Below are 22,539 nucleotides of genomic sequence, written 5' to 3'. Positions count from 1 at the left end.
ATTTTATCTTTTCTCCAAGAAGGATTAGAAAAGGGATTGTCAGCTAGTTCCTTAAAGGGACAGATTTCTGCTCTGTCTATTCTTTTGCACAAGCGTCTGGCGGATATTCCAGACGTTCAGGCGTTCTGTCAGGCTTTAGTTAGAATCAAGCCTGTGTTTAAACCAGTTGCTCCGCCATGGAGTTTAAATTTGGTTCTTAAAGTTCTCCAAGGGATTCCGTTTGAACCTCTTCATTCCATAGATATCAAGCTTTTATCTTGGAAAGTTCTGTTTTTGGTAGCTATTTCCTCGGCTCGTAGAGTTTCAGAGTTATCTGCCTTACAGTGTGATTCCCCTTATCTGATTTTCCATGCAGATAAGGTAGTTTTGCGTACCAAACCTGTGTTTTTACCTAAGGTGGTATCTAATAAGAATATCAATCAGGAGATTGTTGTTCCGTCATTGTGTCCTAAGCCTTCTTCAAAGAAGGAACGTCTATTACACAATCTTGACGTGGTTCGTGCTTTAAAGTTTTATTTACAAGCTACTAAAGATTTTCGTCAAACATCTGCTTTGTTTGTTGTCTACTCTGGACAGAGGAGAGGCCAAAAGGCTTCGGCAACTTCTCTTTCATTTTGGCTAAGAAGTATAATACGCTTAGCTTATGAGACTGCTGGTCAGCAGCCTCCTGAAAGGATTACAGCTCATTCTACTAGAGCTATGGCTTCCACATGGGCTTTTAAAAATGAGGCTTCTGTTGAACAGATTTGCAAGGCGGCGACTTGGTCTTCGCTTCATACTTTTTCAAAGTTTTATAAATTTGATACTTTTGCTTCTTCGGAGGCTATTTTTGGGAGAAAGGTTTTACAGGCAGTGGTACCTTCCGTTTAAGTTCCTGCCTTGTCCCTCCCTTCATCCGTGTACTTTAGCTTTGGTATTGGTATCCCACAAGTAATGGATGATCCGTGGACTGGATACACCTTACAAGAGAAAATATAATTTATGCTTACCTGATAAATTTATTTCTCTTCTGGTGTATCCAGTCCACGGCCCGCCCTGTCATTTTAAGGCAGGTATATTTTATTTTAAACTACAGTCACCACTGCACCCTATAGTTTCTCCTTTCTCTTGCTTGTCTTCGGTCGAATGACTGGAGGTGGCAGTTAAGGGGAGGAGCTATATAGACAGCTCTGCTGTGGGTGATCCTCTTGCAGCTTCCTGTTGGGAAGGAGAATATCCCACAAGTAATGGATGATCCGTGGACTGGATACACCACATGAGAAATAAATTTATCAGGTAAGCATAAATTATGTTTTTCTTCATTAACGGGGAGAGTCCACAGCTGGATTCATTACTTTTGGGAATTCAGAACCTGGCCACCAGGAGGAGGCAAAGACACCCCAGCCAAAGACTTAAATACCTCCCCCATTTCCCTCATCCCCCAGTCATTCTTTGTCTTTCGTCACAGGAGGTTGGCAGAGAAGTGTCGGAAGATTTAAGATAGTCTCTTATGGAGGGTAGTACTCTTCGAAATGGGACTGGAGTTTTAAGTAATCCTGTCAGCCTCTCAGTGAGAGCATTGATGAATGTTAGAGTCCGGAGATGCAGTGAGAGTCTTTCTGCGAAACCATCCTGACTCATTTTAATAGCTCCTTAGCAATCAGCGTTGACAAGTTTCGCTGCCTGCGTGTTCCTGTTCCACGGCGTAGATTCCGGTAAGATCATTTCTTTTTTCTTTGATGATGTGAATGTAATGTAAAAGAAGTCAGGGTCTCAGTGGGACTCCTTTATCTTATGGAATCATGGGTTAATATCTCCTGAGGGGGGTTATTGAACAGGGGGGACTTTAATAATGTTTGTTATGTGATTCTGTCTGCTAATGTGTAGAGTGAATTGGGCTTGTGGCTATATCGGAACATAACAGTCTTTTTGTCAGGCTGCGCGGCCCTGGTGGCCTTGGCGCGCTCTTTTCTGGCCTGCATGGTGTACCTTGTGAATAGGCGTGGTCACGTTCTGTTCTCCATTTCCGTTTTCCTGAATGTGTGGCATCGGAGAGAATCTGTTCGCTAGTTGTCTGGGTCACAGGAGGTGGTGAGTGCCCCAGCCATTCGGGGGTGTAAGGTGTCGTTTTTATTTTTTTCTATCCATAATTATCTATCACCAAGTTATGAAGGATTCAGATTTTTTGGAGACAGATGTCTCTTATTCAGATTCTACTTCTTGCAAAGAGTATGAAATGGCCCGGGTAATCCATGCCCATCAGTTATGTTCCGAATGCCGCTTTAGAGTGCTCGCTTCTCCCGGAACAGGGAACTTCAAATCCGCCTAGCCATCCGCCCCTGGCTACGCAAGCAGGTGTCCCTAATGCCGTTACCCCTTCTCTGGATGGCGGCTTGTTTCCTCCAGAGGTTACGGCACGGTTCTGAATGGCCATATCTATGGCGTTGGCACATTTACATCTTCTAGAGAGGGAGGTGTTGCTGAGATAGTGTCCGTGTTCTGCTAACCAGGGCTTGTCAGGCGTGGGATCGTCTGGGTCAGGTCAGCCATCTGGGGAAGCGGTTTCTTCTGAAGCTTCAGGGGTCCAACCCTCGGGACCGGGGTCGTCACTTGCCTTGGCAGAGGTAAGTCTTGCTTTTCGTTATAGACTGGCGCGCCTTTGTGTCCTGCTATGGCATGTTTTGGCAGTGCTGGAGGATCCCAGTCCTAATAGGTTGGGGAAACTGCGGTCTTCTGTTCCAGATGGCAAGCTGGGTTAGACGATAAGGAGATTAACTGCATCCCCACACGTCCTGTTAGTGTACCCATTCTTCTTGGGCGTTCACCTGCGTGTGCTGCCTTCTTTTTCTTTGACCCGGTGGAATGTGTTTTATTTCTTTTGGAAGCTCATGTCTGTTATAATTTTTCCGTTGGGAAACATTTCTTCTCTGGAATTTGATACTGGCGATTTTGTGGTCGCTTGAGCACTTCCACAGAAGTCGCAGGTTAAGGTTTCAGTACATTGTTATGTCCTTAGTTTTGTCGATCCTATGGGATCTTGATTTTTCTGTGGCCTGGGTCAGTTTTGAATGCCCTATGTAGCAGGCTGGTCCTGGTCGGGCGCTAAACTCTGTTCCTCATGGCTTATATCATCCACGTGGTGCCGGTGTAACTGGCTGCCTGGTTGGATGGTGACTTTCTCATTCGGATGAGGAGTTAGTCTCTCTTTGGTTCTCTTCAGATCGAATTATGCTTTTTGCTACAGTTTTCGTGAAGTGGAACTTCCTTGAGCTTCAGTAAATTTTTGAGGCTCTGCACATTCAGGGCTACATAAGGAGAGGAGGCCTTTCATACCAGAGAACAGGCTGGTTCTTGTCTCTCCTTTTAAGAAGGAGCATCAGGGTGACTAGGTGTTCCTTACAGCGAGGTTTAAGTACCCTTTCACTGATGGGTTACGCCTAAATCGTGATTTGCAGGCGACCGAAGGATTGCATTCAGTCCTCACTGTCCTGTTCCTATTTGTTGGTGAGGGTCCAGAGTGGATCCTGCTAAGGATTGCTCTGGGTAACGTTCCTCGTCTTCTCTTTAAGGTCTTATTTGGAATTGTCCTTTTGGAGCTGTTTTCCTTGATGACAGTATCTCTTCCTTCGGGTTGAGGCTGATTGGGCCCTTTTTTGTCTCCTTTCCTTGGGGTTAGCATTGGTCAACCTTTGGGTTTTTCTACTTCAGGGATTCCATCTGCTCCCATATATTTGAAGTTTGCAGATTAGGGTGTTTTCCCTTTTTCCTGTTTTTGCCACTACTTAGATGTTTTTTTATGTGGTTTTTTTTATGTGGTTTTTTTAGAATGTTAGTTCATTCGTTATTCCTCGAACCATAGGGGCTTCCAGGAGAAGGATCCTGAGAGGATCTTCTAGACTATGGTCCTATTTTCAATCCAGAATATCTAGGGTTGAGCTCTCTTGAAACCCTTAGTCTTTGGACTTAGTGCTGTTGTTCCTAGTGCCTTAGGGTCAACCAGAGTGGCCATGTGGCTTTCATCATTGCCTAGCGCCTTTTTCAATTCTGGAGTTGTTCCCGTTGTGGTTGTCTTAAGCACTCTGTGTCTGGGACTCTTACGTGAGAGTTCAGTGTCCAAGGTGCCTTGGATATATCTGTGATGCATCTCCTGGGGTGCGAAGTCTGCTCCTGAGGGGTAACCCGGTGGTTCCTTAGGGGATAGTACGTTTTGTAAGCTGACTCCGAGTTCTGGATGTCCGGGTTTGTGTCCTGGTCCTTGTCTTTGACTGGACTTTTTGGAGTTCTGTTCCAGATCCCTTAGGGTGGTTCGGGACGGCCCTGTTCCCGGTTCCGGAACATCTTCGGTTCCTACTGGCGCATATTTTCTCTTCTTGAGAATTAGTCTTCTACTGGACCGGCCGTAGTGGCCGGATGTTCTGTCATTCTGTACTTGACCTGTTGAGTCTACAGCTTTACGCTCCATGCCTGTGTGCGGGTCTGCTGTGCTGGTGCGTAGAGGCGCTGTGCTGGTTTAGTTTTTCCCTCCTTCGGGTGGATTTGGATGGTGCTCCACCATGGCTTAGTGGCAGTCTATGCTTCCTTAAAACCTGAGGGTCAAGCATTCAAATACAGCTGTGGCTGTAATTTCATTATGATGGTCCTGCCAATACCCTTGCCTAAGGCATCTTTATCCATAGTGTCTGCCTGATAAAGGGAGGTACTTTTCTTCCTCTGTTCAGTGGGGTTGCCCCCCTTTCTTGCATGCAGGATGTCAGAGTGGATGAATTTGTTGTGACGTGCCATCTCTGTACTTTTCAGTGGAGGGTCTCTCTTTGGGAGTACCCTTAGTCTTCGGGAAGGGGGCTACGTCTGGGCCCTGGCCCCAAGCTTTTTTGGGGGGCTGGTTCCCTCCTTTTTCCTTCCCGGAAGTCTTGATGATAGGGGAATTTATTCCTTTGTCCTTTTGGGCATTATCAGTCACTTTTTGGTGCTGGGTCTGTTGCTTGGCGCGAGAGTCAGGGATCTGTCGGATCTATTAATCTTTGGCCGTGTATCATAGTTTGATCATTGTGAGCCTTCCTTGAGGGAGACTTCACGGTAGATCCTTCTCGGCAGGTAGTTTCTCTACTGTTTTTCCGGGTTCTGATCTCTTCTTTTCGGTCCTTTTTGGGAAGGAGTTGTTCTGCACTCTTGGAGTCCTCCTTCTTTGAGGATGGTCCTGTGCATTTTAATGCCTAGGGTTGGCGACTTGGGCAGGACACCTGTGGCTTTGGAGGAGGATATTCAGATATTTTGATACTGTTTCAGCTGCTTCCGGGGACAGTTTGTCTTTAGTTGTTCTTCCTGGGTGCGAGTTGACACTCTGCGTAGGGGAGGGGTTTTCCTTCTCCCTTTCAGTCTCAGGGCATTAATTAATTAATCCTTGGTTTCTATGCAGATAGGGATTTCTCCCTTTGCCCTGTTGGGTGGTAGGGTTTTTCATTGGTTTTGCCTTGTTTCATCCTGGTTTACTCTTTTGGAGTAACATTTGGGGTTTCTTTCGCCCTAGTCTCTTATCTGAGTCCTTTTTCTTCCCTCCTGGGGGAATGTATATGTTCCCCTTACTTTGGGTAAGGGGTGAGTTTGTTTTACGGGTTTAGTGCCTGCGGGACTTTGTTTCCTCAGGGGCTTTTGGTCGGGTCGAGTCTAATAACCTGAGCGGTCTCTGACAAAGGCCTTGCTGTTTCTAACTGTTGAGCAGTTACTTGGGCTGTTTCTTTTTGTTGCTTCGGCTTCTAGTGAAGCAGTTTTCTTGTCGGGCGTTTAAGTGTTTTCAGGCTGTGGTGCCCTCTAAATGGGCCGCCTTTTGTATCTGCCCATTTTGCATTCTGTGTCCTCTATAGCTTGGGTATTGTTTTCCCAAAATTAATGAATGCAGCTGTGGACTCTTCCCGTTTATGAAGAAAAACTTAAATTATGTTTACCTTCAGACGGGGAGACTCCACAGCTCCCCTCCCGCATTTTTGTATGGGGCGGCTGTAATTTTTGTTTTTCTGGCACCTTTTTAACCCTATTTCTCCTACTGTTCCTTGTTCCCTTGGCAGAATGACTGGGGAATGAGGGAAGGTATTTAAGGCTTTGGCTGGGGTGTCTTTGCCTCCTCCTGGTGGCCAGGTTCTGAATTCCCAAAAGTAATAAATGCAGCTGTGGACTCTCCCCGTCTGAAGAAAAGAAAATGATCAGGTAAGAATAATTTAAGTTTTTGTTTTTGTCTAACTTGATGCTCACATTACTGTTTATTCTTTATAATTCAGTGTTTCTAGCAGCACACACAATATTACTGGGGCTGTTTGTGCATTCACTTGCTGTCAAAGAGATAAGGAACTTTACGTATTACATTTTTGCCCTTTACACATAAAGCGCTAGATTATAAATTAGCATAGGAAGCGATAAGCAATATCACCACCGCACTAATTAGCATGCATATTACAAGTTAAAAGTAAACAAAATTAGCGCTCAACAGATTACCGCACCTGAAGATTTAGCGTAAAATGTAAGGGTTACAAAAAACAAAAAGTTCACCAAACACAACATAAGTACATTAAAATAAACTATTACACTCATATATACACTTTCTAAAAATATTTAATGTAAATATTAATAATGGTTAAAAGGGATATGGTATATGACAAGTTATTTGACTGGAAAGGACTATAATGCATATATATATGCATATGTCTAAATATGTGTACATGTGTGTATATATATATATAGATATATCAGATTTAGTTTTTGAGTTATGCTGTTTAATTAGTTATGCAAATTTATGTTAATTAGCATGGCCGGTATTTTTTTCCAAGAAAGGTGGCAACCCTACCTGTCTCTCTCTCTCCCTCTCTCTATATACTGTATTGTTCTGAGTATAGGCCCCTCCTGATTATAAGCCGCACCCTTAAAGTTTGGTGCCATTTTACAGAAATTACATTTTTCAGCCCCCCATCTACCTCACACAGACCCCTCCTTAATCGCTCCTTGACAGATAAGTCTCCTTACCCTCCCCCTCACACACACACACATCATAACCTTCACAGGCTGCCACCTCTTAACCCACTCAGCCTCCTTCCCTCACAGTGCCCACTACTCACCCTATTGACCTTCTTTACGGTCTTATCAATATTGCAAGTGCAGTTAACCCACTCCATGCCATCATTGCAAGTTGTTGTAAAAGTCGTGGCATTTTTATTTTATTTAGTTTGTTAACTTCCTTTGCTGATGTCTGGACTCATTGCGCTTTCTTCCATACTTTTGGCTTCCTGTTACGTCAAAATGAAGATGTAGCCCACGTATAGTACATCCAATATGTCAGTTTAGGGATAAATTCCTCTTTGGTTACTGCTTTAAATTTCTTGTTAATAAGATGTAATATATCTTAAAAAAGGAAGAGGTTAGGTGATGTTACCACTAGGTGTTGTTTTATTCCCATCCTCCTGCATACAAGCTTTCTCTTGACTTTTTAATGGGACCACAGCCATGCAGAATATTGTATTGATGCTATAAATATTGCATAAATGAATAGCTTTGCTTGAGAAATTAAGAAAAGTTGTACTTGTGATAAGACCCTTGTTGTTTCATGTAGAATATACTACTTCTAAACATCCCAAGTTTAAGGAGCTATTGTTTTGTAATGAAATTCATATATAAAGTTTGTGCCAAGCCCACAAAGTGTGTGTACAGATAGGAAACAACATTTAATTTCTCCAACATAGGTGTGTCCGGTCCACGGCGTCATCCTTACTTGTGGGATATTCTCTTCCCCAACAGGAAATGGCAAAGAGCCCAGCAAAGCTGGTCACATGATCCCTCCTAGGCTCCGCCTACCCCAGTCATTCTCTTTGCCGTTGCACAGGCAACATCTCCACGGAGATGGTTAAGAGTTTTTTGGTGTTTAAAAGATTAGCGGCGAAAAATTCAGGTTTTGCTATTGTGGCGCGCAGAGCGCTTTGGCTAAAGTCTTGGTCAGCGGATGTGTCCTCCAAGAACAAATTGCTTAATATCCCTTTCAAGGGTAAAACGCTGTTTGGCCCTGACTTGAAAGAGATTATTTCAGACATCACTGGGGGAAAGGGCCACGCCCTTCCTCAGGATAGGTCTTTTAAGGCTAAAAATAAGCCAAATTTTCGTCCCTTTCGCAGAAACGGACCAGCCTCAAATTCTACACCCTCTAAGCAAGAGGGTAATAGTTCTCAAACCAAACCAGCCTGGAGACCGATGCAAGGCTGGAACAAGGGTAAACAGGCCAAGAAACCTGCCACTGCTACTAAAACAGCATGAAGTGTTGGCCCCCGATCCGGGACCGGATCTGGTGGGGGGCAGACTCTCTCTCTTTGCTCAGGCTTGGGCAAGAGATGTTCAGGATCCTTGGGCGCTAGAAATAGTTTCTCAAGGTTATCTCCTGGAATTCAAGGAACTACCCCCAAGGGGGAGGTTCCACAGGTCTCAATTGTCTTCAAACCAAATAAAAAGACAGGCATTCTTACATTGTGTAGAAGACCTGTTAAGAATGGGAGTGATTCATCCTGTTCCATTAGGAGAACAAGGGATGGGGTTTTACTCCAATCTGTTCATAGTTCCCAAAAAAGAAGGAACATTCAGACCAATTTTAGATCTCAAGATTCTAAACAAATTTCTCAGGGTTCCATCGTTCAAAATGGAAACCATTCGAACAATTCTTCCTACCATCCAGGAAGGTCAATTCATGACCACGGTGGATTTAAAGGATGCGTATCTACATATTCCTATCCACAAGGAACATCATCGGTTCCTAAGGTTCGCCTTTCTGGACAAGCATTACCAGTTTGTGGCACTTCCATTCGGATTAGCCACTGCTCCAAGGATTTTCACAAAGGTACTAGGGTCCCTTCTAGCGGTGCTAAGACCAAGGGGCATTGCAGTAGTACCTTACTTGGACGACATACTGATTCAAGCGTCGTCTCTGTCAAAAGCAAAGGCTCATACGGACATTGTCCTAGCCTTTCTCAGATCTCACGGGTGGAAAGTGAACATAGAAAAAAGTTCTCTGTCCCCGTCAACAAGAGTTCCCTTCTTGGGAACAATAATAGACTCCTTAGAAATGAAGATTTTTCTGACAGAGGCCAGAAAATCAAAACTTCTAAGCTCTTGTCAAGTACTTCATTCTGTTCTTCTTCCTTCCATAGTGCAGTGCATGGAAGTAATAGGTTTGATGGTTGCGGCAATGGACATAGTTCCTTTTGCACGAATTCATCTAAGACCATTACAACTGTGCATGCTCAGACAGTGGAATGGGGATTATACAGACTTGTCTCCGACGATCCAAGTAGATCAAAGAACCAGAGATTCACTCCGTTGGTGGCTGAACCTGGACAACCTGTCACAGGGAATGAGCCTCCGCAGACCAGAGTGGGTCTTTGTCACGACCGACGCCAGTCTGGTGGGCTGGGGCGCGGTCTGGGAACCCCTGAAAGCTCAGGGTCTATGGTCTCGGGAAGAATCTCTTCTCCCGATAAACATTCTGGAACTGAGAGCGATATTCAATGCTCTCAAAGCTTGGCCTCAACTAGCAAAGGCCAAATTCATAAGGTTTCAATCAGTCAACATGACGACTGTTGCATATATCAACCATCAGGGGGGAACAAGGAGTTCCCTGGCGATGGAGGAAGTGACCAAAATAATTCAATGGGCGGAGAATCACTCCTGCCACTTGTCTGCAATCCACATCCCAGGAGTGGAAAATTGGGAAGCGGATTTTCTGAGTCGTCAGACTTTCCATCCGGGGGAGTGGGAACTCCATCCGGAAATCTTTGCCCAAATAACTCAAATATGGGGCATTCCAGACATGGACCTGATGGCGTCTCGTCAGAACTTCAAGGTTCCTTGCTACGGGTCCAGATCCAGGGATCCCAAGGCGACTCTAGTAGATGCACTGATAGCGCCTTGGACCTTCAACCTAGCTTTCGTATTCCCACCGTTTCCTCTCATTCCCAGGCTGGTAGCCAGGATCAATCAGGAGAGGGCTTCGGTGATCTTGATAGCTCCTGCGTGGCCACGCAGAACTTGGTATGCAGACCTGGTGAATATGTCATCGGCTCCACCATGGAAGCTACCTTTGAGACAGGACCTTCTTGTTCAAGGTCCATTCGAACATCCGAATCTGGCTTCACTCCAACTGACTGCTTGGAGATTGAACGCTTGATTTTATCAAAGCGTGGGTTTTCAGATTCTGTCATTGATACTCTTATCCAGGCTAGAAAGCCTGTAACTAGGAAAATTTACCATAAAATATGGAAAAAATATATCTGTTGGTGTGAATCTAAAGGATTCCCATGGAACAAGATAAAAATTCCTAAGATTCTATCCTTTCTACAAGAGGGTTTGGAGAAAGGATTATCTGCAAGTTCTTTGAAGGGACAGATTTCTGCTTTATCTGTTTTACTTCACAAAAAGCTGGCGGCTGTGCCAGATGTTCAAGCTTTTGTTCAGGCTCTGGTTAGAATCAAGCCTGTTTACAAACCTTTGACTCCTCCTTGGAGTCTCAATTTAGTTCTTTCAGTTCTTCAAGGGGTTCCGTTTGAACCCTTACATTCCGTAGATATTAAGTTACTATCTTGGAAAGTTTTGTTTTTGGCTGCAATTTCTTCTGCTAGAAGAGTTTCAGAGTTATCTGCTCTGCAGTGTTCTCCTCCTTATCTGGTGTTTCATGCAGATAAGGTGGTTTTGCATACTAAACCTGGTTTTCTTCCGAAAGTTGTTTCTAACAAAAACATTAACCAGGAGATAGTTGTGCCTTCTTTGTGTCCGAATCCAGTTTCAAAGAAGGAACGTTTGTTACACAATTTGGATGTAGTTCGTGCTCTAAAATTCTATTTAGAGGCTACAAAGGATTTCAGACAAACATCTTCTTTGTTTGTTGTTTATTCTGGTAAAAGGAGAGGTCAAAAAGCAACTTCTACCTCTCTCTCTTTTTGGCTTAAAAGCATCATCCGATTGGCTTATGAGACTGCCGGACGGCAGCCTCCTGAAAGAATCACAGCTCACTCCACTAGGGCTGTGGCTTCCACATGGGCCTTCAAGAACGAGGCTTCTGTTGATCAGATATGTAAGGCAGCGACTTGGTCTTCACTGCACACTTTTACCAAATTTTACAAATTTGATACTTTTGCTTCTTCTGAGGCTATTTTTGGGAGAAAGGTTTTGCAAGCCGTGGTGCCTTCCATCTAGGTGACCTGATTTGCTCCCTCCCATCATCCGTGTCCTAAAGCTTTGGTATTGGTTCCCACAAGTAAGGATGACGCCGTGGACCGGACACACCTATTTTGGAGAAAACAGAATTTATGCTTACCTGATAAATTACTTTCTCCAACGGTGTGTCCGGTCCACGGCCCGCCCTGGTTTTTTTAATCAGGTCTGATGAATTATTTTCTCTAACTACAGTCACCACGGTATCATATGATTTCTCCTATGCATATTCCTCCTTTACGTTGGTCGAATGACTGGGGTAGGCGGAGCCTAGGAGGGATCATGTGACCAGCTTTGCTGGGCTCTTTGCCATTTCCTGTTGGGGAAGAGAATATCCCACAAGTAAGGATGACGCCGTGGACCGGACACACCGTTGGAGAAAGTAATTTATCAGGTAAGCATAAATTCTGTTTTTTTATACCAATCCTTCTTGTTCACCAGTATCCGTGTGGAAGTTCACCTGAATTACAGCTATAGCTTGTTTCCGACACTGTATCCTGCTGTAACAGAAAACAGTAGATTATAATTATTTACTAATTATGCAACCAGCTTTAGTGTGAAGAAGAAACAGCTACCGCTTCTTGTTTGTTTTTCTCCAACATTGGTGTGTCCGGTCCACGGCGTCATCCTTACTTGTGGGATATTCTCTTCCCCAACAGGAAATGGCAAAGAGTCCCAGCAAAGCTGGTTACATGATCCCTCCTAGGCTCCGCCCACCCCAGTCATTTTCTTTGCCGTTGCACAGGCAACATCTCCACGGAGATGGTTAAGATTTTTTTGGTGTTTAAATGTAGTTTTTATTCTTCTATCAAGTGTTTGTTATTTTAAAATAGTGCTGGTATGTACTATTTACTCTGAAACAGAAAAGGATGAAGATTTCTGTTTGTAAGAGGAAGATGATTTTAGCAGACAGTAACTAAAATCGATGGCTGTTTCCACATAGGACTGTTGAGATGAAGTAACTTCAGTTGGGGGAAACAGTTAGCAGACTTTTCTGCTTAAGGTATGACTAGCCATATTTCTAACAAGACTGTGTAATGCTGGAAGGCTGTCATTTCCCCTCATGGGGACCGGTAAGCCATTTTCTTAGTCAAAAACAAACAGAATAAAGGGCTTATTATGGGCTAAAAAACTGGTAGACATTTTTATGGGCTAAATCGATTGCTTTATTTGTGCATATTATTCAAATTTAAGCTAACAATTGACATTTATAATCTTGGGGAACGTTTATAAAACGGCAGGCACTGTATTGGACACCTTTTTCAGTCAGGGGGCCTTTCTAGTCATAGACTGAGCCTCATTTTCGCGCCATTAATGCGCAGTTGTTTTTTGAGAGCAGGGCATGCAGATGCATGTGTGAGGATCTAAGAATCCCTGGAAAAGCTTTTAGAAGGCGTCATTTGGTATCGTATTCCCCTCAGGGCTTGGTTGGTTCTTAGCAAAGACTGTATCTGGGTTCCGTTATTTTAAGGGTTAAAGCTCTGAAATTTGGTGTGCAATACTTTTAAGGCTTTAAGACACTGTGGTGAAAATTTGGTAATTTTTGAACAATTCCTTCATACTTTTTCACATATTCAGTAATAAAGTGTTTTCTGTTTGAAATTTAAAGTGACAGTAACGGTTTTATTTTAAAACGTTTTTTGTGCATTGTTGACAAGTTTAAGCCTGTTTAACATGTCTGTACCTTCAGATAAGCTATGTTCTATATGTATGAAAGCCAATGTGTCTCCCCATTTAGATTTATGTGATAATTGTGCCATAGCGTCCAAACAAAGTAAGGACAGTACTGCCACAAATAATGATATTGCCCAAGATGATTCCTCAAATGAGGGGAGTAAACATGATACTACATCATCTCCTACTGTGTCTACACCAGTTTTGCCCATGCAGGAGGCCCCTAGTACATCTAGTGCGCCAATACTTATTACCATGCAACAATTAACGGCTGTAATGGATAACTCCATAGCAAATCTTTTATCCAAAATGCCTACTTATCAGAGAAAGCGCGATTGCTCTGTTTTAAACACTGAAGAGCAAGAGGACGCTGATGATAATTGTTCTGTCATACCCTCACACCAATCTGAAGGGGCCATGAGGGAGGTTTTGTCTGAGGGAGAAATTTCAGATTCAGGAAAAATTTCTCATCAAGCTGAACCTGATGTTGTGACATTTACATTTAAATTAGAACATCTCCGCGCACTGCTTAAGGAGGTGTTATCTACTCTGGATGATTGTGACAATTTGGTCATTCCAGAGAAATTATGCAAGATGGACAGGTTCCGGTGCCCCCCGACGCTTTTCCTATACCCAAGCGGGTGGCGGACATAGTAAATAAAGAGTGGGAAAAGCCCGGCATACCTTTTGTTCCTCCCCCTATATTTAAGAAATTATTTCCTATGGTCGACCCCAGAAAGGACTTATGGCAGACAGTCCCCAAGGTCGAGGGGGCAGTTTCTACTCTAAACAAACGCACTACTATTCCTATCAAAGATAGTTGTGCTTTCAAAGATCCTATGGATAAAAAATTGGAAGGTTTGCTTAAAAAGATTTTTGTACAGCAAGGCTACCTTCTACAACCAATTTCATGCATTGTTCCTGTCACTACAGCAGCGTGGTTCTGGTTCGAGGAACTAGAAAAGTCGCTCAGTAGAGAAACTCCATATGAGGAGGTTATGGACAGAGTTCACGCACTTAAATTGGCTAACTCTTTTATTTTAGATGCCGCTTTGCAATTAGCAAAATTAGCGGCGAAAAATTCAGGGTTTGCTATTGTGGCGCGCAGAGCGCTTTGGCTAAAGTCTTGGTCAGCGGATGTGTCATCCATGACAAAATTACTTAACATTCCTTTCAAAGGTAAAACTTTATTTGGACCTGATTTGAAAGAGATTATTTCAGACATCACTGGGGGAAAGGGCCACGCCCTTCCACAGGATAGGTCTTTTAAGGCTAAAAATAAGCCTAATTTTCGTCCCTTTCGCAGAAATGGACCAGCCTCTAATTCTGCATCCTCTAAGCAAGAGGGTAATGCCTCACAACCCAAACCAGCCTGGAAACCAATGCAAGGCTGGAACAAGGGTAAGCAGGCCAAGAAGCCTGCCACTGCTAACAAGACAGCATGAAGGAGTAGCCCCCGATCCGGGACCGGATCTGGTGGGGGGCAGACTCTCTCTCTTTGCTCAGGCTTGGGCAAGAGACGTTCAGGATCCTTGGGCGCTAGAAATAGTTTCTCAAGGTTATCTCCTGGAATTCAAGGAACTACCCCCAAGGGGAAGGTTCCACAAGTCTCACTTATCCTCAAACCAAATAAAGAGACAGGCATTCTTACATTGTGTAGAAGACCTGTTAAAGATGGGAGTGATACACCCAGTTCCAATAAAGGAACAAGGAATGGGATTTTATTCCAATCTGTTCGTAGTTCCCAAAAAAGAGGGAACGTTCAGACCAATTTTGGATTTGAAGATCCTAAACAAATTTCTCAGGGTACCATCGTTCAAAATGGAAACTATTCGAACGATTCTACCCACCATCCAGGAAAGTCAATTTATGACTACCGTGGATCTAAAGGATGCGTACCTACAGATCCCTATCCACAAGGAACATCATCAGTTCCTAAGGTTCGCTTTTCTGGACAAACATTACCAGTTTGTGGCTCTTCCATTCGGATTAGCCACTGCTCCAAGGATTTTCACAAAGGTGCTAGGGTCCCTTCTAGCGGTTCTAAGACCAAGGGGCATTGCAGTAGTACCTTACTTGGACGACATTCTAATACAAGCGTCGTCCCTGGCAAAGGCTCATACGGACATCGTTCTAGCCTTTCTCACATCTCACGGATGGAAGGTGAACAAAGAAAAGAGTTCTCTGTCCCCGTCAACAAGAGTTCCCTTCTTGGGAACAATAATAGATTCCTTAGAAATGAGGATTTTTCTGACAGAGGTCAGGAAATCAAAACTTCTAAACTCTTGTCAAGTGCTTCATTCTGTTCCTCGTCCTTCCATAGCGCAGTGCATGGAAGTAATAGGATTGATGGTTGCAACAATGGACATAGTTCCTTTTGCACGAATTCATCTAAGACCATTACAACTGTGCATGCTCAAACAGTGGAATGGGGATTATACAGACTTGTCTCCAATGATTCAAGTAGATCAAAAGACCAGAGATTCACTCCGTTGGTGGCTGACCCTGGACCATCTGTCCCAGGGAATGAGCTTCCGCAGGCCGGAGTGGGTCATTGTCACGACCGACGCCAGTCTAGTGGGCTGGGGTGCGGTCTGGGAATCCCTGAAAGCTCAGGGTCTATGGTCTCGGGAAGAGTCTCTTCTCCCGATAAACATTCTGGAACTGAGAGCGATATTCAATGCTCTCAGAGCTTGGCCTCAACTAGCAAAGGCCAAATTCATAAGGTTCCAATCAGACAACATGACGACTGTTGCTTATATCAATCATCAAGGGGGAACAAAGAGTTCCCTGGCGATGAAAGAAGTGACCAAAATAATTCAATGGGCGGAGGATCACTCCTGCCACTTGTCTGCGATCCACATCCCAGGAGTGGAAAATTGGGAAGCGGATTTTCTGAGTCGTCAGACATTTCATCCGGGGGAGTGGGAACTCCATCCGGAAATCTTTGCCCAAATAACTCAATTATGGGGCATTCCAGACATGGATCTGATGGCGTCTCGTCAGAACTTCAAGGTTCCTTGCTACGGGTCCAGATCCAGGGATCCCAAGGCGACTCTAGTAGATGCACTAGTAGCTCCTTGGACTTTCAACCTAGCTTACGTATTCCCACCGTTTCCTCTCATTCCCAGGCTGGTAGCCAGGATCAATCAGGAGAGGTCCTCGGTGATCTTGATAGCTCCTGCGTGGCCACGCAGGACTTGGTATGCAGACCTGGTGAATATGTCATCGGCTCCACCATGGAAGCTACCTTTGAGGCAGGACCTTCTTGTTCAAGGTCCATTCGAACACCCAAATCTGGTCTCCCTCCAACTGACGGCTTGGAGATTGAACGCTTGATTCTATCAAAGCGTGGGTTTTCAGATTCGGTGATAGATACTCTGGTTCAGGCCAGAAAACCTGTAACTAGAAAAATTTACCATAAAATATGGAAAAAATATATCTGTTGGTGTGAATCCAAAGGATTCCCATGGAATAAGATAAAAATTCCTAAGATTCTCTTCTTTCTTCAAGAAGGTTTGGAGAAAGGATTATCTGCAAGTTCTCTAAAGGGACAGATCTCTGCTTTATCTGTCTTACTACACAAAAGACTGGCAGCTGTGCCAGATGTTCAAGCATTTGTTCAGGCTCTGGTTAGGATCAAGCCTGTTTACAGACCTTTGACTCCTCCCTGGAGTCTAAATCTAGTTCTTTCAGTTCTTCAAGGGGTTCCGTTTGAACGCTTACATTCCATAGATATTAAGTTACTATCTTGGAAAGTTTTGTTTTTGGTTGCAATTTCTTCTGCTAGAAGAGTTTCAGAGTTATCTGCTCTGCAGTGTTCTCCTCCTTATCTGGTGTTCCATGCAGATAAGGTGGTTTTGCGTACTCTGCCTGGTTTTCTTCCTAAAGTTGTTTCTAACAAAAATATTAACCAGGAGATATTTGTACCTTCTTTGTGTCCGAATCCAGTTTCAAAGAAGGAACGTTTGTTACACAATTTGGACGTTGTCCGTGCTCTAAAGTTCTATTTAGAGGCTACTAAAGATTTCAGACAAACATCTTCCTTGTTTGTTGTTTATTCTGGTAAAAGGAGAGGTCAAAAAGCGACTTCTACCTCTCTTTCCTTTTGGCTTAAAAGCATTATCCGATTGGCTTATGAGACTGCCGGACGGCAGCCTCCTGAAAGAATCACAGCTCACTCCACTAGGGCTGTGGCTTCCACATGGGCCTTCAAGAACGAGGCTTCTGTTGACCAGATATGTAAGGCAGCGACTTGGTCTTCACTGCACACTTTTGCCAAATTTTACAAATTTGATACTTTTGCTTCTTCGGAGGCTATTTTTGGGAGAAAGGTTTTGCAAGCTGTGGTGCCTTCCGTTTAGGTGACCTGATTTGCTCCCTCCCTTCATCCGTGTCCTAAAGCTTTGGTATTGGTTCCCACAAGTAAGGATGACGCCGTGGACCGGACACACCAATGTTGGAGAAAACAGAATTTATGCTTACCTGATAAATTACTTTCTCCAACGGTGTGTCCGGTCCACGGCCCGCCCTGGTTTTTTAATCAGGTCTGATTAATTATTTTCTCTAACTACAGTCACCACGGTATCATATGGTTTCTCCTATATATATTTCCTCATGTCCGTCGGTCGAATGACTGGGGTGGGCGGAGCCTAGGAGGGATCATGTGACCAGCTTTGCTGGGACTCTTTGCCATTTCCTGTTGGGGAAGAGAATATCCCACATGTAAGGATGACGCCGTGGACCGGACACACCGTTGGAGAAAGTAATTTATCAGGTAAGCATAAATTCTGTTTTTTCTTTGATGTCTTATTCTTCTCCATTAAGACTTTTACTCTTCCAGCTGTTTGTTACCCTCCTTAACGTTTCTTCAGACATGGTTATGCTCGCTGGCAGGACATCCAGAATGATTCCCCTTTTACTGTCATTAATGAGCCTTTCAAATCCGAGACAAACAAAGGCAATTTCTTGGAGATGAAGAACAAGTTCCTAGCAAGGAGGTTTAAGGTCAGATATGTGACCGAGATTATTACCCTCATCTCAGCTTTTCTCTGCTCAGGCTTTTTCTCTCCTCTTTTTTTTACTTCCTCATTTTTATGGTTTACCTTGCCATTGTATTGAGGTTCTCTCTATGGACCCAATTCCTTGGCTTTGCAAGATTAAAGGGACATTCCAGCCAAAATTGTAGTCCACATGTATATATTTCAGTTTTGAATAGAAGCATGTTTGTAATATACATGTATTATTAAAAATTATCCTCAAAAACGCCATAGCTGTTTCAAAAGTGTATTTACGTATGCACTGTGCACCAGCATTTTAAACACAGCACTTGCTCAGAGAGCTCTGAGCAGCTGCAATTTTTAAATGAGGCATGGTTATCTTAATATACTTTTTACCTCTGTGATTACATTGTATCTAAGCCCCTAAAAACTGCCCCCTTATTTCAGTTCTTTTGAAAGACTTGCATTTTAGCCAATCAGTTCTGACTAGTAGATAACTCCACGGGAGTGAGCACCACAAACTGTTAAAATGCACTGAGATAAGAAGCTGCCTTCAAGGGCTTAGAAATTAGCACCTGAGCCTACTTAGGTTTAGCTTTTAACAAAGAATACATAGAGAACAAATCAAATGTGGTTGTAAAAGTAAATAGGAAAGTTGTTTAAAGTTGCATGCCCTATCTGAATCCTGAATGTTTAATTTTGACTAGACTGTCCCTTTTAAAGAGTAAATTTTGGTTGTTGATATCTTATGGGCTTTGCTTATTTCTAACTTATGTTGAGTCAAATAATCAAAAAGCAAACTGTTCAATCAATCTGCCATCTGTAATCTAATAACTGTTTTAACTGTTTTCAGTTTTGTTAAGTGTATACAATAAAAGTATAATATCATTTATGTGATAAACTAATTAGAACATAATGCTCTACTAATGTGTTTGAGCATTTTATTATTGCACTATTGCTTACATATTACTATGAGTTTAACGCTGATAAAAGGGGTTGAACAGACAGTTAATGGCACCTCCAGAGCAGCAGTGCACTATTGGAAGATATCTGAATACATATCTAAGCCAATGGCAAGAGGCGTAAGGGTATGGCCACCAATCGCCACCTAGCTCCTTGTTAGTGCATTGCTGCTCCTGAGCCTACTTATGTATGCTTTTCAACAAAGGATGCCAAAAGAACAAAGTGCTTTTGATAATGGAAGTATATTGAAAAGTCTTTTAAAATTGCATGATCTACCTGAATGATAAAAGTTTTATTTTGACTTTCATGTCCCTTTAATAACACATTATGTAGAAATCTAAATTTCCTTCTTAATACAAGGAGAGTCCACGGCATCATTCCTTACTGTTGGGAAATACTAAACCTGGCCACCAGGAGGAGGCAAAGACACCCCAGCCAAAGGCTTAAATACCTCTCCAACTTCCCCTATCCCCCAGTCATTCTTTGCCTTTCGTCACAGGAAGATGGTCAGAAGATTTCGGAGTTGTTCCTCAGGAGGGATATATGCCTTTCGCTATAGAACTGGAGTTTTAAGTAGTCTTGTCAGCCTCTCAGTGAGAGCATTGACGAAAGTTAGAGTCTGGAGATGCAGGGATAGTCTTTCTGCTAACCCATCCAGACTGCCTGCTAACAGCTCCTTAAGCAACCAGTGTTGACGAGTTTCACTGTCTGCTTCTTCACTCAAGTCCACGTCAGGAGCAATGCTACAAGACTGTCACACTTGAGAGGCTGTGTTTCTGTTCCACAGCACGGATTCTGGTAAGATCGTTTCAATATTTACTTATGTGAAATTTCTGAAGACAGGGTCACAGTGTGACTCCTTTTATCTTTTATAGAATCATGGGTTAATATCTCCTGATGGAGGTTTTTGAACAGTGGAGATTAATCAAATGTGTTCTTTGATTTAGGCTGCTTTATGATTGTTGTTTTGCGGTAACGGAACATACAGGGATTTTACTTTCACTTGATAGCATTGGCGCGCTTTTTCAAAATGGCAGGGGCAGTCCTGCATTGCGCACCACGTGACTGGGTGTGGTCACACTTTTGTTTTCTCTTTCCTGACCCAGCTAGCTGTCGCATAAGTCGCTTCTTCTCTGGGTGCCTGGGTCTAGGAGGTGGTGAGTGCCCCAGTCATTGGGGGTATTTAGGTGCAGTTGTTTGAGAAAAATAAAGAGTTCATTTATTTGTATCCTACTGTTGTTAGGGCATGCTATGGAGGATCCTGATATGCTTGAGGGTACTCCCTCTATTCTTAATAGTAATACCTGTCTATATTGTGAGGAGGCCTTTTTGTGCCCGCCCACTCAACTATGTTCCATATGCATAAACAAGGTTATTTTGTCTAAGAAGGTGAACCCCTTTAGTATGACTGAGCCGTCCACCTCTAAGTACTCGCCGTCTAGCGAGGTCCGTCCCCATCAATCATCTCCATTATCTCATGCAGCTTCCCGTAGCACGCCTGATCCTCCGTCTGGAAGGAGCCTTTTACCATCAGTCTTTACCTCGCAGTTAAAGACAGCGGTGTCTGAGGCCTTTAGTGCTTTAACTCGCCTTGCTAAGCGCAATTGAAAGGTTAAACATAGCTATCCGGTCCAGGGGACATCCAGTGATATGTTTGATTTGTCTCTTTTTCAGGTATCTCAGGATGGGTCACACTCTGAGTCTTCAGAGGGTGAAATTTCTGTATCGGAGTCTGCTACCTCTAGGCCTCCGGCTGCGGAGGAGCCAGCCTTTAGATTTAAAGTTGAACACTTATGTTTTCTTCTAAAGGAGGTTCTGTTTACTCTAGAAGTTCCAGAGGCCATGTTGCCTGATGAACCTTTGATTCCTAAATTGGACAGAGTGTACGAGGATAGGGTAGCACCGCTAACTTTTCCTGTACCTGTTAAAATGGCTAATATTATTAAGAACGAATAGGATAGGATTGGATCTTCCTTTTCTCCTTCATCTGCTTTTAAAAAATTGTTCCCGGTCCAGAACTCTCAGTTAGAGTTGTGGGGTTCCATCCCTAAGGTGGATGGTGCTATCTCCATGTTAGTATCCCTTTTGGGGATAGCTCGTCTTTCAGAGATCCGATGAATAAGAAAATTGAAACTTTTCTCAGTAAAATGTTTCAGCATACGGGATATTTATTTCAACTGTCAGCGGCTGTTGCCTCGGTTGCTGGAGCTGTGGCCTACTGGTGCGACTCCTTAGCGGAATTGATCGAGACGGAGGGTCCCCTTGACATTATCCAGGAAATAATTAAGGCTTTGAGAATTGCTTATTCTTTTATATGTGATGTGAACATGCAGATTATTCACCTGAATGCTAAGATAACTGGTTTCTCAGTACAGACGTGTCGGGCGCTCTGGCTGAAGTCCTGGTCTGCGGACATGACTTCTAAGTCTAGACTACTTTCCATCCCCTTTAAGGTAAACATTTTATTTGGTCCAGGCCTGGACTCTATTATCTCCACGGTTACTGGGGTGAAGGGTGCCTTCCTACCGCAGGATAAAAAGAATAAGTCTAAGGGACAAGGATCTAATTTCTTTCATGTAATTAGCAAGAGTCCATGAGCTAGTGACGTATGGGATATACATTCCTACCAGGAGGGGCAAAGTTTCCCAAACCTTAAAATGCCTATAAATACACCCCTCACCACACCCACAATTCAGTTTTTCAAACTTTGCCTCCGATGGAGGTGGTGAAGTAAGTTTGTGCTAGATTCTACGTTGATATGCGCTCCACAGCAAGTTGGAGCCCGGTTTTCCTCTCAGCGTGCAGTGAATGTCAGAGGGATGTGAGGAGAGTATTGCCTATTTGAATGCAGTGATCTCCTTCTACGGGGTCTATTTCATAGGTTCTCTGTTATCGGTCGTAGAGATTCATCTCTTACCTCCCTTTTCAGATCGACGATATACTCTTATATATACCATTACCTCTGCTGATTCTCGTTTCAGTACTGGTTTGGCTTTCTACAAACATGTAGATGAGTGTCCTGGGGTAAGTAAATCTTATTTTCTGTGACACTCTAAGCTATGGTTGGGCACTTTGTTTATAAAGTTCTAAATATATGTATTCAAACATTTATTTGCCTTGGCTCAGAATGTTCAACTTTCCTTATTTTCAGACAGTCAGTTTCATATTTGGGATAATGCATTTGAATTAATCATTTTTTTCTTACCTTCAAAAATTTGACTCTGTTTTTCCTGTGGGCTGTTAGGCTCGCGGGGGCTGAAAATGCTTCATTTTATTGCGTCATTCTTGGCGCGGACTTTTTTGGCGCAAAAATTCTTTTCCGTTTCCGGCGTCATACGTGTCGCCGGAAGTTGCGTCATTTTTTGACGTTATTTTGCGCCAAAAATGTCGGCGTTCCGGATGTGGCGTCATTTTTGGCGCCAAAAGCATTTAGGCGCCAAATAATGTGGGCGTCTTATTTGGCGCTAAAAAATAAGGGCGTCGCTTTTGTCTCCGCATTATTTAAGTCTTATTTTTTCAGTGCTTCTGGTTGCTAGAAGCTTGTTCTTTGGCATTTTTTCCCATTCCTGAAACTGTCATTTAAGGAATTTGATCAATTTTGCTTTATATGTTGTTTTTTCTCTTACATATTGCAAGATGTCTCATGTTGCATCTGAGTCAGAAGATACTACAGGAAAATCGCTGTCTACTG

General features: G+C 43.3%; 1 protein-coding gene across 5 annotated transcripts in view; it reads left to right on the top strand.

The window, feature by feature from the left end:
- CHD3 (chromodomain helicase DNA binding protein 3) overlaps nucleotides 1-22,539 on the top strand; it is a 400,697-nt gene that overhangs the window by 359,823 nt on the left and 18,335 nt on the right. For all 5 annotated transcript variants that reach the window (XM_053718298.1, XM_053718299.1, XM_053718301.1 and 2 more), the window contains exon 37: nucleotides 17,760-17,892. In XM_053718298.1, coding sequence (XP_053574273.1) covers nucleotides 17,760-17,892 — 133 coding nt within the window. The remainder of the gene's footprint in view (nucleotides 1-17,759; nucleotides 17,893-22,539) is intronic.

The sequence above is a fragment of the Bombina bombina genome, chromosome 6 (genome assembly GCF_027579735.1).
Source record: "Bombina bombina isolate aBomBom1 chromosome 6, aBomBom1.pri, whole genome shotgun sequence".
NCBI lineage: Eukaryota > Metazoa > Chordata > Amphibia > Anura > Bombinatoridae > Bombina > Bombina bombina.
Note: the sequence above shows the minus strand (reverse complement) of the source record. Positions and strands in the feature narration are given on the sequence as shown.